We start from the raw sequence: 17,631 nt of genomic DNA on the forward strand, positions 1-17,631 counted from the left end.
CGCCACCTCGCCCGGCTAGTTTTTGTATTTTTAGTAGAGACAGGGTTTCACCGTGTTAGCCAGGATGGTCTCGATCTCCTGACCTCGTGATCCGCCCGTCTTGGCCTCCCAAAGTGCTGGGATTACAGGCTTGAGCCACCGCGCCTGGCCAATATCATATCTTAATTTACTACAATTAGGGTGAGTCTGGTGGCTTATGCCTATAATCCCAGTGCTTTGGGAGGCTGAGGCAAGAAGATCACATGAGTCCAGGGGTCTGAAAGCAGCCTGGACAACATAGTGAGACCCCATCTCTAAAAAACAAAATTAGCTCAGCATCGTGGTGTGCACCTGCGGTCCTAGCTACTCAGGGAGCTGAGATGGGAGGATCACTTGAGCCCAGGAGGTCAAGGCTGCAGCGAGCCACAGTCAAACCACTGTACCCCAGCCTAAGCGACACAGCAAGACCCTGTTTCTAAAATAAAAAAATGTTTTAAAATAAACAATTCAGTTTTTATCAATACCAAGTTAATTTAAAAGTATACAAAAACACTGCTTCTACACAGCCCTGCTCCTCCCTTATGCTGTTGCCAGAAATTACAGCGGGGTGTGTTTGTGTCCATCAACATAGATTCATAATTATTGTTGTATACAGTTGTCTTTTAGGACAAGACAATCACATACAAAAATACATTTATGCTGTCTCTTATTTAATCACACAATGACCTGTACCGGGGCTCTTTATTTCCAGCCATGAATTCAAGTTACTGTCTAGTGTCGTTTCGTTTCAGCCTGAAGGACTGCAGGGCAGGTCGGCCTCTGCTTTTATTTATCTGGACTGTCTTAATTTCCCCTTCATTTTTGAAGCAGCTTTTACTAGATGTAGAATTTTTGGTCAACAGTTTTTTTCCTTTCGGTAATTTGAATATGTCATCCCACTGCCTGCCCACCTCACCATTCTCTGATGAGAAACTGGTCATCTCTCTGCGGATGCCTCGTACATGACAAGCTGCTTCTCTCCTGCTGATTTCGACGTTTTCTGTCTTTTGGAAGTTTGCTGATGAGGTGGTGGATCTCTGAGTTTATCCTACTTTGAGTTCATTTAGCTTCTTGAATGTGTTGGTTGTTTTTCATTGAATTGGGAGGTTTTCAGCTGTTATTTTTTCAAATATTGTTTCTGCTCCTTTCTCTTCTCTCCTTCTGAGACTCCCATTATGCATATGTTAGTCCACTTGACGGTGTCCCACCCACAAGTCTCTGAGACTTTATTTTTCTTCTCTCTCTCTTTCTTTCTTCTTTTGTTTTGAGACAGGGTCTCTGTCACCCAAGATGGAGTGCCGTGGTGCGATCTCAGCTCACTGCAGCCTCCTCCTCCTGGGCTCCAGCAATCATCTGGCCCACCAGCCTCCCAAGTAGCTGGGACTGCAGGCGCGCACCACCACACCTGGCTAATTTTTGTATTTTTAGTAGAGACGAGGTTTCACCTGTTGGCCAGTCTGGTCTCAAACTCCTGACTTCAAGCGATCCACCTGCCTTGGCCTCCCAAAGTGCTGGGATTATAGGCGTGAAGCCACTGCGCCTGGCCTCTTTTTCTTTCTGTTCCTCAGATGAAATAATCTCAATTGGCCTATCTGCAAACAACTCAAATCTGCTGTTGAGCCCGTCTAGTGAATTTTTTATTTGTTCTACTTTTCAACTTCAGAATTTCTATGTGATTCTCTTTTATAGTTTTTCTCTTTTCACCAATATTCTCTATTATGTGAGGAGACATCATCCTCATATTTCTTTTTTTTAGACAGTCTCACTGTGTCACCCAGGCTAGAGTGCAGTGGCACAATCTCAGCTCACCACAGCCTCTGCCTCTTGGGCTCAAGCAGTCCTCCCACCTCAGCCTCCCAAGTAGGTGGGACTACAGGCACACACCACCATGCTTAGCTAATTTTGTTAATTTTTTTGTAGAGCTAAGGTCTCGCTATATTGCCCAGGCTGATCTCAGACTCCTGAGCTCAAGTGATCCTCCCGCCTCAGCCTCCCAAAGTGCTGGGACTACAGGTGTTAGCTATGCGCCCAGCCAGTTTTTGTATTTTTAGTAGAGATGGGGTTTCACCATGTTGGCTAGGCTGGTCTCAAACTCCTGAGCTCAAGTGATCCTCCTGCCTCGGCCTCCCAAAATGTTGGGACTACAGGTGTGAGCCACACACCCTCACACTTTCTGTTAGTCCTTTCAAGCGGGATCTTCCAAAGATCCCATAAGAAAACAAATTCGGCCGGGCGCGGTGGCTCACACCTGTAATCCCAGCACTTTGGGAGGCCGAGACGGGCGGATCACGAGGTCAGGAGATCGAGACCATCCTGGCTAACACGGTGAAACCCCGTCTCTATTAAAAATACAAAAATTAGCCGGGCGCAGTGGCGGGCGCCTGCAGTCCCAGCTACATGGGAGGCTCAGGCAGGAGAATGGCGTGAACCTGGGAGGCGGAGCTTGCAGTGAGCTGAGATCGCGCCACTGCGCTCCAGCCTAGGCAACAGAGCGAGACTCCGTCTCAAAAAAAAAAAAAGAAAACAAATAATTACAATTTTTTTTTATAAATGAAGTCTATTTTGCTATCTCCAGTTCTGGGGATGCACGCCGTTGTTTTTTGAGGCTACGGCTGAGCTGGGGAGCAGAGGATGAAACCAGAGCACATTAAAATACGATAAAATTCACCGTTCTTACCAAGATTTGAGATTTTATGTATCCCATTTGCTATCCGTCTCTTCTGCTATGAAAGAACTGCTCAAGGGCAGAGATTTCCTGTGAGTTTTGCTCACTCCTGTATCTCCAGGGCTTGGCACAGGGTAGGAGCTACAGGAGTTTGTTGAATGAGTTTCTGGCTGTGAGCCTGTGATGCTGAGTGCACGAACGTGTGGGCATGTGGCTGTACAGGTGTGGGTTCAGATGGGAGTGCCGGTGAGGGATGTGGGTGTGGCTCTTCAGACCTGGGGTGTGATCAGGGCCTGTAGGCCGCAGCCAGGATGCCTCCCTGTCTCCCTGCAGAAGCGGATGCAGCAGATCATGGCCCACTGCTTTCTGGCCGCCAAGGCCAAGCTGGAGTGCAAGCTGGGTTACTTTGACCTCATTGGCTGTGACTTCCTGATTGATGACAACTTCAAGGTGCTGTCCTGGGTGGCGGGGGCACGGGAGGCAGATAAAAGGAGGCAGGGGCCATCTGCACACCCCAACCACACTGGCAGGCCCCAGGCAGACTCTGCAGTCAGCCCCCACCCTGCCTGCATGCAGCCCTGGGGATGGGTATATCACGAGGCTCACCTCCTATGCAGCTGGGACAGACCTGCACCCCCTCTAAGGGCAGCCCCTCAGGCCAGGGCTTCAGACCCTCAGAGTTTCAGTGGACAAACAGGAGAGCGACGCTATAGAAAGGAAGCCATCTCCCAGAGCCACCTGGCTGAATGAGGACCAGGGCCTCTGCCCTGCTGGCCCAGTGGGCTCGGGGTGGGGAGGGTCTGACTGGCGTCTGGCGCAGGTATGGCTGCTGGAGATGAATTCCAACCCAGCCCTGCACACCAACTGCAAGGTCCTGAAGGAGGTCATCCCAGGTGTGGTCATCGAGACCCTGGGTGAGCCCTCCAAGCCCCCACCCCACACTCCCACAGCCTGCCCAGTCTTCTTCCCACCCACCCTCTTCCCAAGTTCAGACCCCCACAGATGGGGCTATTCCACCTTGTGTGGCAGCGCCACCCTCTGCCCCCACCTTCCCACACCTCAGCCCACCTGAGTCCTACCCTCACACCCTCTCCGCCCCTCCTGCTCTTCCCAGTCCCAGCCTCTGCCCCCCACTTACCCTCTCTCCCCCACCTGCACCAGACCTGGCACTGGAGACCTTCCAGAAGAGCCTGCGCGGCCAGAAGATGCTGCCTTTGCTGTCCCAGCATCGCTTCGTGCTCCTGCACAACGGAGAGGCCGACGTGTGGCCACGCCTGGGGGGCTCCTGCAGCCTCCGCCGCCGGCTGCCCCCGCCCACCCGCCAGGCCAAGTCCTCCGGGCCACCCACGCTGCGTGCCCCAGACCAGCCGGGCGCCCGCAGGTCTGCGCCACCTCCCTTGGCACCGCAGCGTCCCCAGCTGCCCGGCCCCAGCCCTGACCCGGACAGTGCCCACGAGGGCGAGCCCCAGGCCCTGGGCAAGGAGCAGTCGGGCACAGGCGACAGGCACCCGGACCAAGAGCCTTCCCCGGGGACAGCCACGGAGGAACGCAAGAAGCCTGAGAACGCGAGGCCCTGGGGCGGCCACCCACGCCCCACACCCCACGCCCCAGCCACACTGTCCACCTTCAGGGACCTATAAAGGCTACTTTGTTACAAACACAGTCTCTGCAGCAGTCCTGCCACCTCAGCGCCCCTGAGCCCATGCCCACCGGGGTTGCTCCCCGCCGTGCCAGCACTGGCCTTAAAGATGCTTCCCTGGGACTTCCCCAGCCCCCAGGCCCTGCCCCCAGGCCCCACTAGCCCCTACGCCATGGCTGGGCCCTGTCCCTGAGGAGACAGTGCTGAGGGAGGGGGGTCTCCATGGCTGGGCCCAGTCCTGGGGGGCTGTCCTGAGGTAGAGGGGTCCCCACAGCTGGCCTACGCTCCCTCCCGGGCTGCCCCATCCTGGGCTCCCGCCCATCATCCTGAGCCCCTCAGCACCAGGACCCTCCTGCAGCCCTGTGACCCCACGGCCCCCATGGCCTGGCCTGCGATTGCCATTGCCTAGTGTCCCCCGGAAGGGTCTGGACCCCATGGGCCCCTCTGAACCCTGCTGGAGCTCCAAAGGAGGACCCTCCTTGAGCCCAGGATTGCTGCCATGGGCACCCACAGGGCTCGCCCTAGCCCCCCCGGCACAGAACCTTCCTGGGCCTTCAAGTCCCAGGCCTGGCGTTCCAGCTCCACAAGCCCCCAACCTTCCTACAGTGGCCCCAGGACTCAGCCAGGGGTGAGGGGCACAGGGCAGCTGGCCCCGACAGGAGGGTCCCACGGAAGACATGCTGAGCCCACACTGGCCAGGCCCCAGTCAGCCCTGTGTGGCCGTCGATGGTTCTATTCCCTATGGGCTTGGGGTTTTGCGAGGAGAGCTCTGGCAGCCCAGGGCCTCAGGCGTCCACCCTACCCACCCCCTCAGCCACCTCCCACCCAGAAAGCTAAAGTATACAGGCCTCTCCCAATGGCTGGCTCAAGTCCCCTGTGCCCCCCCAAGTCGAGACCTGAGGATTGGGGTCCCTCCCCAGGCCCACCCCTGCATGCCCCCCCAACTCCACAGGGTCACGGCCAAGTCGCCGGTTCCTCCTTCCGCGCTGCACTGCAGCCACGGGGGACCAAGGGACCAGCAGAGTCAGCCTTGGCCCCGCGGCCACCCTGCGCTCCATGGGAATGGCAGCTCCATTCCCTGGGATTCGGCAGCCCACGCACCGCTAGAATGCACTGTCGGTTGTGGTCTCTGGCCAGCACAGCAGGTGGGGCACAGCCAGGGTGCCAGGGAGAGGAGAAGACGGGACAGAGGGAACTGGGGCCCACAGAGGCCAAAGAGGCCCCAGGTCTCAGAGCCAGTGGGGAACCACCCCAAGCCAGGGGCAGCCCCCACCAACATGGTCCTGCCGGTAGGGCCTGGAGTGGGGGTTCCCAGGTGAGAGGCTGGGAACACACCTGGCGTTGTGATGGGGCCCCCAGTCTCCTCCCAGCAGGTCTGCTGGACCCTCTAGGGGGCCAAGGGCAGCAGCAGCCTGCTCTGCAGCCCACCGAGGCTGGGGAGGGGTGAAGCAGGAGGGGCCTGGGAGGGGTGAAGCTTCCATGGCTGGTCAAGCACCCAGGACTTGGTAAGTTCACACCTGCTCTTAGGGGTCAGGGCCACATTGCCGGCCGGCTTCCAAGGCCACTACACGGCCACATCACTTGGGGGTCCTCCCGACGCTGCCCTCTGCTCTTGCTACCCTGATGTCCCTGGGGCCTCTGTGCCTTCCGGCCTCTGCCCCCGGATCCGCCCCACATGCCTAGTGCTGTGTGGTGCCACGATCCCAGGTCAGGACTACGTCCCCTGGTGACACTGGAACTGTCCAGCTCCCCTCCCTGTGGTGGGTGGGGTTACACCTCCAGGCTCAGGGGCCCCAAGATGTCAGCAGAGGTCACCTGAGCCCAAGGGGACAACGGAGCCTTTGTCGTCCCTGGGCTCTGATTGGATGTGTCACTGCCAGAACCCATGAGAGGGTGCACGTTGGCAGTGGCCTGCCCTGTCCTGACCGAGCCCCACCCCCTGCAACCCAAGGTCCCCCAAAGGCCTAAGCTGAGGATCCAGATGCTGCTCAGGAGTCCTTGGTGCCCCAAAGAGCCCGAAGGTCAATGAATAAACAAGGTTTCCAGAGAACCCAGGAGCAACGGCCACATCCCCGCCACCCAGCCCATAAGCGCTCATCTTCCAGGCCAGAATGGCATGGACCACCAGGCAGAGGGGGGCTGTGGGTGCCTGAGTATCTGGCAGTACAAGGTGCTCCCCAATATTCAAGTGAAGTGACCAGCCAGGGGCCACAGGAAAGGCATCAGAACCCCTCCGGGACATGAGGAGTTCAGGCAGGGCTGGGGCGCTTCCCCCAGACGACGCCAAGCTGGAGCCTGGGATCCAAGGTAGAGGCTCCTGACAGCTGACGCCCCCCACATCCCCCCCTTCCACAGGTGAGTCCTGGGTCCTGCTGCCAGGTAGGGGACTCAAGGGGAAGGCGTGGGGGATTCAGCTCCCCCCATTCGGAACCAGGCACAGCCACACACCCTCCATCCCCACAGCCTCCATCGGGGGGCCTGGCCAGCACAGACCCTCACCAGCAGCCAGAGCCTGGGGTCAGCTGAGGGCCAGTGGGCCTGCGTGCCTGTTTCAGCTGCGTGTCCATGGGGCCCCTTGTGCCCCCGCCCCCTCCAGCCCCTCTCCCCTGGGTGTGTCTTTAAGACCCGGACCAGGACAACCGAATTACCAACTCCGGAAAGACCCCCAGTTCCTGGAGTTTCCGGGAAGATGAGATGTGTGGGAGGCGGGGGTCTGCTTCCTCCCCGACGCCAGGCGCCACGGCCTCCCATGAGGGTCACTGGCCAAGAGGAGCGAGCCCTCTCCTGTGCTGTCCTCAGAGCTGACCCAGCATCGGAGGGGACAGCAGTGATGACCCAGGTCCTGGTCAGACCACAGACCCCCAGCTGGGGCAGCCGGGGGCCACCTGTCCCTCAAGGACCCCCCACCTGTCCTAGGGCTGGGAAAGGCTGTGTCCAGCTCTGTCTGGGAAGGGGCTCCCGCCATGGGTGTCTCTGTCAGCTGCGGGGGTTCGCCGAGTCCAGCTCTCAGTGGCGGGTGGGGAGGGGCTGGCTGGGAGGGGAGGCTCCGCGGCGGCCGGAAGCGCTTCTGGGAACGGAGGTGGCCTCAGGCCCTTTTCTCAAAAGTCCGACCCAGCGGGAGGCTGGGGCGGCTGCGGTTTCCGGGCAGAGGGAGGCCGCCCTGTGCCAGTGGGTCGGGCTTCCAGGTGGAGCAGAGCGGGGCCCCTCCCCTCCCCTCCCCGGGGAGCCGAGATCCGCACCCGGCCCCGCCCGACCCTCCGCGCCCCTGGGACCCCCTCCTCGGCGGACTCGCGCTGGCCTCGGCCTCCCCACGGAGACCCCGGAGGCGCACCCGCCCCCACCCACTGCGCGAGTCTCCGCCGCCTCCCCCGGACTCCGCGGCCGCTACGCTGGGGCCCCCGCCAGCCCCTGGAAGGGTTCGCGCTCAGGTAGCTCGTGGGCGGGCGCGGAGGAGCCGGAGACCCCGCCCAGAGGCCCGCCCCGGCAGCCCGCGGAATCCCCGCCCGCCGCTGTGCGTCAGCCCCGCCGCCCCCGCGCTGACGTTTCCGCGCCGAGGCCCACGCGAAGCCGCCCACGAGGAGTTTCCGCGCTGAGTCAGCCCCGCGGGACCCGCACTGCGCGGGCCGCCGGTGTTTTCTGGGGAAGGTGCGGGACAGCCCCGGTGTGGGGGACGCGTGAGGGGAGCCGGGGCCGGGCGGGGGAACCCGGGCTGCAGGCAGGAGTGCGCGGGGCAGGGCGCGCACGGGAGGAGCGCACGGAGACCAGTGCCCAGTACCCAGCCCCGAGCCCAGAACCCAGCCCCGAGCCCAGTACCCAGCCCCGAGCCCAGTACGCCACAGCGCGGAAAGGCCAGGTCCTGCTTCCAGGGCTGGGCACCTTCCCCGGTGTCCCTGTGCCACCCTTGGGCTCTCCACACTCTGGGACCCATGTGGGGTGGGTGCTGATGCCGCCTCTGCCCCATCCACCTATTGTGAGCTGGGCCCGCCGCCCACTGGGAGTTGAGCTGGGGCCCAGGTGTGCGGTGCCTCCTGGATGCTGCGGAGAAGCCTGCACCGGCCTGCCCGCCACTCCCCGGTAGCTGAGCGAGCTGCTATCAGATCTCACCTGGAGCAGGAGGCTGGGCAGGCCAAGGGGGGGGTGGTGAGGAGAGAGGGCTGGCCTGGAGACGGGGCCCCCACCACCGGAAAGTGCTGGATGTGAGTCCTGGGCTCTGGGCACCCAGGGGCTGGCAGGCTGTGTGGCCAGAAACCAGAGATCCAGGGGCACCAGAGAAGAGCCCCCTAACTGGGGAAGCCGCTGAGCCTGTATCCCTGAGGATCACTGGGCCTAGGACTGGAATGGCCCCTCCTCGGGCCCCACCCCACCCAGCCCGGAGTTCCCGGAATGGGCCCTGGCTGCCTTCCCCTTTGCCCCCTGTGGAGGGGACCACAGCCAGGCATGGGCACGGTGCCCCAAAGCCCAGCCCCGGGTGCCCTGTCCTCCCCCAGCACCCAGCATGCATCCACTCAGGTCACTGGACCAGTGTTTATTGAAGGCCCCATGCAGCCAGGTCCCATCCTGGGCACTGCACACCCATGGGCACAGTCTCCCGTCCTAAGACCCCACCCCAGCAGGGCCATAAGGGAGGAAGGGGGCCATGGCTGTGTCTCTCTCTCCCTCCTGCAGGGCCCAGCCGCGGCCGCCGACCTGCATGGTCCAGGGCGCTGCTCACTGCCACCTTCCTGCACCCACTTCTGCTGCCAGGGGAGCAGGGCCCGGCCCAGAGCAGAATTTGGAGCCCAGGGAGCTCCTAGGGAGGGGCTGGTTGCAGTTGGTGGCCCCAGAGGATGGCCAGGCTCACACCCACAGGTCTCCCAGCCGCCCCTTCTCCTCTGCCAGCCGCTCGCCCCGCTCCTCCTCAGGGAACTGGCAGCTGCTGGCGTCTTCGGTCGACGGCGGCACCTCCAGCAGTAGCTGGGTCTCTGCAGAGGGGCCACGGTCAGCGGGCAGCCAGGCCCCCACCTCCCCCCACCAGGCTGTGACTGACCTCGGGGCCACGTGGGCTGACTCCTCAGCTGCCAGACGTGCAGTGCAAGCTGGGCCGAGGTCAGGAGGAGGACGCAGGCGGCCACGGCCAGGAGGACGATGGTTAGCCACCCAGGCGGCTCTGCCGGCGGGGACCCTGGGACGCACACAGCGTTGTGGGTCTTGTTTCCAGGGAACACGGTGAGAAACCCAAACTGGGTGCAGCTGGAATACGCGGACACAGCCCCTAGTCAGCCCCCGGCTGCTGTCCTCGGCGCTGTCTGGGGCTCGCCACAGTGCAAGGGACAGGAGAGGACCCTTCCTCAGAGTGAGCCTGGACCACCCAGCCGCCGGCAGGGCCTACCCAGGACTCACTCTGTCCAAGGTTTGCAGTGGCCGTCGTGGCCCCTGGAGAAGGTCCCCAAGGCACAGTCGACACACCTGAAGCCAAAACTGAATTTCCCTGGTGCGGGGTCGGGGGATTGGGGAGGGAAGGAGGGAGGGAAGCTGCTGGAGTTGCTGGGATGGATGAGGATGGAGTCAGGCCAGTGCAGGGGTCCATCTGGGGTCTGGCTGCTGAGTCGAATGCCCCCCCAACATCATCCATTCAACAGAGTTCTTGATGGCCCAGGACTGGGGCCCTGGATGTCAGTGCCCGTGTCTGCCCATCCCAGATGGGGCATCTGGGGTGGGACCTGGGGAGGGCACCTGGGGGAGGAGCACAGAGTGCACTGGGCCTGCCCACTGGGGGCTGAGGGTGGGCAGAGGCCAGGCAGGACTCAGTAGAACAGAGGGCAGACAGTAGAACAGAGGGTCCCAGAAAGAGTGAGGCTGGGTCCCAGCTGACCCCAGACCCTGCCCTGTCCAACCTCACACAACCTCCCCAGTTCTACCTCCTCACAGCCCCCATGTGCCCAGCCTGGCCCCTCGTGTCAGGTAAACAAGCTGCTAAGAGGACTTGAGCTGCTCCTTCCAGGAAGAGGTGTAGCCCCAGGGCCCAGACAGGACTCTGGGGGGCACAAGGCAGGCTCTTTCAGTATTCGGTGAGGACACACAGGATGGGTGTCCCAGGCTTGAGAGCCAGACAGCTCCCCACCCCCCGCAGGGTTCTCACAGTCCTCGTGCTGGATGGAAAAGCCCAGGCCGAGAAAGGGGGGACAGGAGACTCCCGCAGTTATATGGCCCATGGTGCCTGAGCATGGCCTGGCCTGCCCGGCCTCACAGGACCTAGGACCTCACACACCACACATGCCGGACATCTGCGCCCACGAGTTCTGCCTCGGGCCCTAGTGGAACCCCTGGCCTGTGTGGACACTCACAGGCACCTCCAGGACTTACCCTGGGGCTGCACCCCCTGGCCTGAGGGGCAAGGGTGGTGCCGGCAGGTCGTGCAGCAAGGGTCTCCGCAGTGGAATTCAGGCTGGACACACATGCAGTCCCACTCGGAACAGCACTCCTCGCCTGGGCAGGAGACAAGCCAGGCCCCCAGCAGCTGGGCTGAGGCCCCTCCTCGGCCCTCCAGGGGAGCCGGCTTGTCTGTTCACCACCCACAGTCGGCTCCAGGAAGCAGAGGGCTCCTGGCTGGAACTCCAGACTCTGGCTTCATCCAGGTGTCTCTTTCTCCTGGGATCATGTGGCCTGGGGCTACTCCCCCTTTGCACCCCACAGCTGCCTCTGCCCAGGAGCTGATTGCACATGCCACCAGGGGCTGCCCCTGTGGGACCCAGGCCACACTGGGCCTCCGGACAGAGCCTCCCTTCCCAACCCTGGAGGAAGAAGCTCTGAGGTGACTTCCTGCCAGCTTGCTCTCCAGGCCAGCCGTGTCCGTTGAACCCTTACCCCCAGGTGCAGGTCAGAGGCAGGCAGCAGGCCAGACGCGGTGCAGGGGGGCCCCCAACTGAGCAGGGGGAGGTGGGCGATGGCCGAGGGTTCACGACCCACCCAGCAGGACCTGGAACAGCCCTCCTCCACCTTGGGACCCCAGACCCCTCTTGAGGGCGCTCCCACCCGGCTGGCCCCTGCTCCTCACCGCCGGGACCACTGGCTGGAGCTGGCATGCCTCCACCTCTCTCTGGGATCCTGCCTCCCTCCGGAAGGCTCTGGCCGCTGGCAGCCCTGTGCCCACCCTCCTTAGACCTCAGCAGTGCGGGTCTGAGCACGGGAAGGGGGCGCCCGCCCATGCTGGCTCCCGCGCCGCGCCTTGTCCGGTCCGCGTTAAGTAAACGCGGTTTACTTACGCGGGTAATTGCGGCAGCAGTGCGTCGGGTGAACGCGGCAGCAGCGTGCGTCCTTTCCCGTCCCGAGCAGGAGGCGCCCAGGGCCGCACCCAGGACCCCCGGTGGGGCGCTGACCCAGGCTGGCCGCACACAGCAGCGCCAGGCAGCACAGGGTCCCGCACGCACACATTGCCCCGTGCCGTGCCACGCTTGGGTTTCAAGGGCCACAGCAAGTTGGACACGCCCCGTCCCCGTCCTCACCCGCCCTGTCCGGAGGTGACTGGGACTGTTCCTGACCCGAGAGTTCCGACCCAGGCGAGATGCGTGTGAGGAGGGGGTGTGGACACTGCAGACATAGCCTGATCCGCAGCAGGTTGCCGGCAGGGGCGGGGAAACCGGGCTGGCGGGGATCAAAAAGGTTTTCTGTGCAACGTCTGCGGCCACCTTGGCGGGCCCCAGCGCAGGGGCGGCATTCCGCAGCTTGTCCATGGGGGCTACCTGGAGAGTGGGACTCAGCCAATCACCCTCTCCATCCCACCGCCTCTGGGTGGTGTCTGTGAGACCCCGGGGTCTCCACAAACCCTGGCCACCCCCAGAGAGCCTCAGCCACGGAGCCCAGCGCTGGGGAACCCCACAGAATGGGGACGGGGCCCTTCAGCTTAGCATGCCCCACCTGGCCGGCTCTGGGCGTGAAACACCATGGGCTGCAGGCCTGTGGGCTCCCCTCCCCCTTGCTTACAGCTCCCCAGGACCCCCCTCAGCTGCCAACCCAGGAAGCTCCCCAGGGCTTGGGAGGGGCACCAGGAGGAGCTGGTGGGGAGACGAGAGGGTGCGTGGTGCCTCCTCGGGTCAGTGTCAGCCGCCCCCAAGGGCACCCAAGGCCCAGGGCAGAGCGACCTGCCGGGTCTGCAGTGTCTCAGGCAGGTTCCCACCCAGATCTCTCTGGAGCCATCTTCATCCATCAGACCAGACAGATCCGGGTCCTGGAGGGAGTTGAGGGAGAGCCTCTCACAGCGCTCTTGGGAGGCTGTCCTATGGCTCTCTGAGCCTCAGTTTCCCCTGTGGGTACTGAAGGGTTCTGGGACCCTGCCTCCACCAGGAAGCCTCCCTGGATTGCCCAGCCCTGCTTCTGTGCCGTCCAGCACAGTGGAGACCCCCAGGAATGCTGGAGGCGGGGGCTCTCGGGAACTTGAGCGTGGCTGTGCCCACGGCTGGATGTGGTTAGACACCCGTTTGAGACCTGCAGCCACCACCTCACCCCCTAAGGTGGTTCCTCCTTTCCCAGGGTAAATGACGGGAATTAGCTGTTTGTGACGCCCTGGAGTTCTCAGATCCAAGATGGAGGAGCCTGCCTTGGAGAGGCCGTCTTCAGACACTGCAGAAAAGGAAGGGGTCTCTGCGGCTCCAGGCTGCCCGGACACTCAGAAGGAAAGGGGTGGGGCCAGCTGGGCCTGGGGGCCTTTGAGGGGCCTGAAGATCTTCATTCCGCCCCTAGCCTGGGAGGGGCTCTGGCCCCTGGATAGAAAGAGGTGCCGTCAGACCCGGACGCCAGGCGAAGGTGCTCAGGGAGGAGACCCGGGGCAGGCTGGGCTGCGCCGCTGCCCGTTTCAAAACCCCGGGAGGTCTGCGCCAGCTTGGGCTCACCCCCAATCCTGGCGAGTGCCGGTAGATGGCAGCCCGAGAAGACACAATGTGTCCCCTGTAAATAATGCCTATCAGTTGTACCACCGCACTCCAGGCTGGGTGACAGCAAGACTGTCCCAAAAAAATAAATGTTCATCAACCACACGGTGCAAGTCCTTCTAGAGGCAGGGACAGAGTTAGAAGGGCGAGCAGTTTATGGGCCAAGTGGGAGGCGGCCAGCGGGCAGAGGACCCCCCGCCCCATGGCACAGCCCAAGCAGCTCCCCACACGGTGGTCCCCGGAGGGGCTGCCAGGGGTGTGATGTCTGCCTCCTGTCCCTCTCGCTGCAGAAGACCCCTCACTGGCTCCCCATGACTTCTGTTCTTGGGCTGCGAGGCTGGAGGTGATTTTGTTCATCTTACTTTCCGGTATTTTGTGAGCACCTCGCCAGTGACACAAACGACGGGGCATTCACGCAGGAGAGCGGCCCACAGGGTGGTGTGGCTGCCGGGCGAGGGACAGCCCTTGCGTGCATCCAGAAGGGCAACTGTGGGGCCCCAGGGGGAGGGTGCAGATGGGCACCGGGCCAGAGCTCAGGCAGAGCCTGGGGCGCAGATGGCGCAAGAGTTGCCAGCAGAGATGGTGTCAGGTGAGGGGGTGGGGGGGGAGGTGAGCACAGAGACCAAGAGGAGGTGGCCCCTTGTCCATCTGGGGGTGCAGCAGGGGGTCCTGGCTGGGGAATAAGTCCCACAGGGCCTGGGGGGTGCTGTGCCCAGAGGAGAGGAAACAGGAAGCGATGGGTGTGGGTGCCAGGTTTGGGGAAGAGGCCCCTTTCCCACAGCCTTCGACCTGCCAGCCCCATGGGATCTGGCTGCTCCAGTCCTGGCCACCGGACCCCTTTCCCCACCCACCCGCCATCCTGCCTGCAGTCCTGGCCTGGCCTGCCCCACGGGCGGGGGGCCACAGGCTCTCAGAGGCACGGCCCCAACCCCGTGCAGGGCCTGCAGGTTGAACCCTGTGCAGGAACCCGGGGAACTCAGTGAAGGTGCTGGGTGGGGGACAGGATGGCCTCTGACTTCCCTGTGTAGCAGGGGGAGGCTTGTGGTTGGCAGAGAGTGGGTGGAAGACAGAGGTTTGAGGAGAGAGAGAAACGGGGGGAGAAAACCAGCTGCAGAGGCAGGAGGGGTCTGGGGCAGCCCAAGGCCAGAGATGGGCATCTTTCTTACAGCCCGCTGTGGTCCCGGCACCTTGGGCTGCTGTGAGTGGTGCGTGGCACTCCCATTGTGCACCCCCGAGGTGGTTCCCCACTTCCACAACATCGGTGGAGAGGGGAGCCGTCCGCCAGGCACAGGGGGCCTGGACAGCCGTGGGCAGCGCGTGCTGATGGAGGACGCAGAAAGAGGGAAGGCTGGCCCAGGGACGCTGTGTGCAGCAGTAGGTGCAGCTGCAGGGCTGGACCACACCAGCCACGGCGGCTGGAGCGTCCAGACTGTGCCAGGCCCTCAGCAAAACCTTCCATGAGGCTTCATGTGTTTCTTCTTAATTAATTTTTTAAATTTCATTTTATTATTATTATTTGTTCAGTCACATCTCACTACAGCCTTGACCTCTTGGGCTCAAGTGATCCTCCCAGCTCAGCCTCCCAAGTAGCCGGGACCGCAGGCATGGTCCACCTGGCTGATTTTTTCTATTTTTCATAGAGAAGGGGTCTTGCCATGTTACCCAGGCAGGTCTCAAACTTCTGATCCTCTTGCCTCAGCCTCCCAAAGTGCTGGGATTCTAGGCCTGAGCCGCTGTGCCCGGCCTTGGCCGCGTTTCTCATTCATGAGTGCAGTGAGGGCCGGGCGCGGTGGCTCACACCTGGAATCCCAGCACTCTAGGGGGCTGAGGCAGGTGGATCACCCGAGGTCAGGAGTTCAAGACCAGCTTAGCCAACATGGTGAAACCACGTCTCTAATAAAATACAAACATCAGCCGGCGTGGTGGGCGGCGCCTGTAGTCCCAGCTACTCGGGAGGCTGAGGCAGGAGAATTGCTTGAACTCAGGAGGCAGAGATTGCAATGAGCCGAGATCACACCACTGCACTCCAGCCTGGAGACAGAGCGAGACTCTGGCAAAAAAAAAAAAATGGAGTGAGACCTCTTAGCCCTCGGGAGGGTCTCACTTCTGCCCCTGACAGCTGTTAAGCACAATGGAGGCAAACAGGCACCTCCACCTCCTGAAGGACACAGATGTCGCTCGGACGCCCGGGGTGTCTTCTGTGTGGGAAGCCTGCAGGGCCGCTCCTGCCTTGTTCCCGAGCTGTGGCCTCGGGCGTGACTGGCGCTCAGGGGAGCAGCCTCTGTGCTGCTCGAAGGACACCCCACTCCCAGACACCGGCTCGAGAGGACACCCCATTCCCAGACACCGGCTCAAAGGACACCCCACTCCCAGACAGTGGCTCGAGAGGATTCCCACATGGCCAGGGATGTCTCTGGGGCCTCGGGACCTTCTTTGGACACCTGTAGTGTGGGCCGGGGAGCTGGGAGCTCATCTGAACACGCCAGCACTCATGCATCCACGCTGCTGGCGGACGCCTGGGTTTCTCCACTGTGGGGCCACGTTATGTGAAGTCGCTGTGGACGTTCTCGTGCACATCCCAGGCCTCTTGGTGGTGGGGCAGGTGCACAGGAGTGGCATAGCCGGGCCTCAGGGTGGACAGAAGTTTGGCTCAAGCAGAAACCATGGCTTCCAAGGTGACTGTCCCCCTGGACACCCATGGCAGGGACCTAGGGGCCCTTGCAGGGACTCCTCGGGGTGTTCAGGGGCCCTGGGACCCCCTCCCAGCTGCAGCAGGGGGTGGGCGTAGGTGTGGAGGGGAAGAGAAGCAGGTCTCTACACTCTTCCTTCCAGGACACAGAGGCCCGGGGTCAGCCGCTCCCAAGCTCCTTGGGTGACCCGGGGCTCAGGGCGACCCTTGTCAGCGGCTGGCCAGTAACCCCCACGCCAGGCGGCCCTGGACCTGAGCCTTCCCAGTCACTCCCCCGGCTCCCCACTCAATCTAGAACTTGCACCCAGGGACCAACCTCCAGGGTCCCACTTGACCCCACTACCTGCTCCCTCCACCCTGGCCCAAGACCCTTCTCCAGCTGGAGGCGGGCACGGCCCAAGCCTCCCTGCCACAGGTGCGCAGCCCACAGTGCCAGTTAGAGACTCCCGTCTGCCAAGGCTTTTATTGTGGCCCCGTGAGGCAGGAGGTATGCATGGCATACGTAAGCAGAGAACCGGAGGCAGCCAGCGGCACCTAGAACGGCGCAGAGTGGCCCAGGAGCGTGGCGGGGCGGGCGGCCTGCGCCTGCCCTGCTCGCCCAGCAGACCCTCCGGGCTCCAGCCTGGCGGGGCCCAGCGTCCACCTTGGTGGGCCCGGGTCAGATCTTGGCCAGGGTGGAGTGCACATCAGCCTGCTCCTCTTGGATGGGAGTCCGGAAACTGCCTCCCCCTGGGGAGGAGAAAGGGAGAGATTGGTGGGTGGGCCTCACGCGTGGGAGCAGTGGAGCAGGGCCACGAGGCACTCACCAGGGGCTTTGGGGGCATTGGGTGGCAGCCTCTGGTCCCTCCGGAGCAGGAGCAGGGCCAGCAGCATGGCCAGGGGGCCCAGCAGCCCCAGCGCCAGGCCCAGGCCCAGAATGGCAGCAACCGCAGGGCCTGCAGGAAGGGGTCTGCTGGGTGGGGTCCACAGGAGGGGCCCCCATGCCGCCCTCCCCTCCTCCTATTTGGGTTGGGGGCCCTGCTGGGCTGGGCCAGGCGCCCTTACCCCTGGGGACCTCCACGGGCCGGGTGGAGGGGCTCTGTGAGGTTCTGGGCCAGGCTTCCGTGGGCTGGACAGTGGTGGGCCTGGCCGGGGGGCCCTGGGTCTCCTGGGGCTGTGTGGGTGGGGGGTCCCTGTCCTCACAGATGGCATCCGAGCTATTGCTGGCTGGCTGCAGGGTGTGCTTCCCGGCCAAGGTGCAGCTGTGGGGAGCAGCGCGTGTTGCTCAGGCCAGAAACGCCCTGGGACCCGGGAGATGCAGTGGGGATGACAGGGTCCGTGCTGGCCAGCCTCAGGCAGCGTCTACCACAGACACCAGGCCAGTAGCAGCCAAGGGCCCTGCCCAGACCCACGTGCCCTCCACAGGGGCCTCCAAGGCCACACGCCCTTCTCCCACATCTACACCCCCCACCGGCACCTCCCTGTCCTGGGCCCCCAGGGCCTCCCAGCTGCACAGGGTGAGGGTCCCACACACCCAGCTCCACCCATGGGGAGAGGCTGCCCCAGGCAGCAGCGTCCTGCTCCCCAACCAGGTCCAGCCACACAGCCAGGCCCCCAGGGCCACCAGCACCTCCCCTTCCTCTCCCCACCTGCCCCCCGCCTCTCCCAGCCCCCCAGCCCCTCCCAGCCTCCCAACCCCTGGCCAGGCCCCTCCACCCTCCTAAGCCCCCCAATCCCT

The 17,631-nt window shown here is 62.8% G+C and overlaps 3 protein-coding genes and 1 long non-coding RNA gene across 5 annotated transcripts in view; 2 read left to right on the forward strand and 2 right to left on the reverse strand.

The window, feature by feature from the left end:
* Nucleotides 1-2,691: 2,691 nt before the first annotated feature.
* Nucleotides 2,692-4,341, forward strand: TTLL10 (tubulin tyrosine ligase like 10; the record flags this gene model as incomplete). Its single annotated transcript, XM_017895216.1, has 4 exons — nucleotides 2,692-2,775; nucleotides 3,017-3,133; nucleotides 3,504-3,597; nucleotides 3,845-4,341. Coding segments are annotated over 4 exons (774 nt in total), but the record flags the coding sequence as incomplete, so codon positions are not given.
* A 3,690-nt stretch (nucleotides 4,342-8,031) lies between these two features.
* Nucleotides 8,032-12,820, reverse strand: TNFRSF18 (TNF receptor superfamily member 18). 2 transcript variants are annotated; one of them, XM_017895251.1, is made up of 5 exons: nucleotides 11,564-12,820; nucleotides 10,665-10,787; nucleotides 9,702-9,789; nucleotides 9,349-9,551; nucleotides 8,833-9,283 (listed from the first exon to the last, which is right to left on the reverse strand). In XM_017895251.1, the coding sequence occupies exons 1-5, from the start codon at nucleotides 11,730-11,732 to the stop codon at nucleotides 9,159-9,161; spliced, it is 708 nt and encodes a 235-aa protein (XP_017750740.1). In that variant the 5' UTR covers nucleotides 11,733-12,820; the 3' UTR covers nucleotides 8,833-9,158. The 2 variants fall into 2 exon arrangements, with proteins under 2 accessions (XP_017750739.1, XP_017750740.1); XM_017895250.1 differs by having other exon boundaries at nucleotides 8,032-9,551; nucleotides 10,665-12,820.
* On the forward strand, nucleotides 9,435-13,328 carry LOC108544214 (uncharacterized). The gene is made up of 2 exons (XR_001889770.1): nucleotides 9,435-9,527; nucleotides 12,828-13,328. It is a non-coding gene; the product is annotated as an uncharacterized LOC108544214 (long non-coding RNA).
* A 3,016-nt stretch (nucleotides 13,329-16,344) lies between these two features.
* The window catches only part of TNFRSF4 (TNF receptor superfamily member 4), a 5,620-nt gene continuing 4,333 nt past the window's right edge, over nucleotides 16,345-17,631 (reverse strand). The window contains exons 6-8 of the mRNA XM_017895255.1: nucleotides 16,959-17,155; nucleotides 16,721-16,849; nucleotides 16,345-16,643 (exon numbers count right to left, since the gene is read on the reverse strand). Of these exons, the coding sequence (XP_017750744.1) occupies nucleotides 16,573-16,643; nucleotides 16,721-16,849; nucleotides 16,959-17,155 (397 nt within the window). The 3' untranslated portion in view covers nucleotides 16,345-16,572. The remainder of the gene's footprint in view (nucleotides 16,644-16,720; nucleotides 16,850-16,958; nucleotides 17,156-17,631) is intronic.

This window comes from Rhinopithecus bieti, unplaced genomic scaffold (assembly GCF_001698545.2).
Source record: "Rhinopithecus bieti isolate Rb0 unplaced genomic scaffold, ASM169854v2 scaffold_26659, whole genome shotgun sequence".
Classification (NCBI taxonomy): Eukaryota; Metazoa; Chordata; class Mammalia; order Primates; family Cercopithecidae; genus Rhinopithecus; species Rhinopithecus bieti.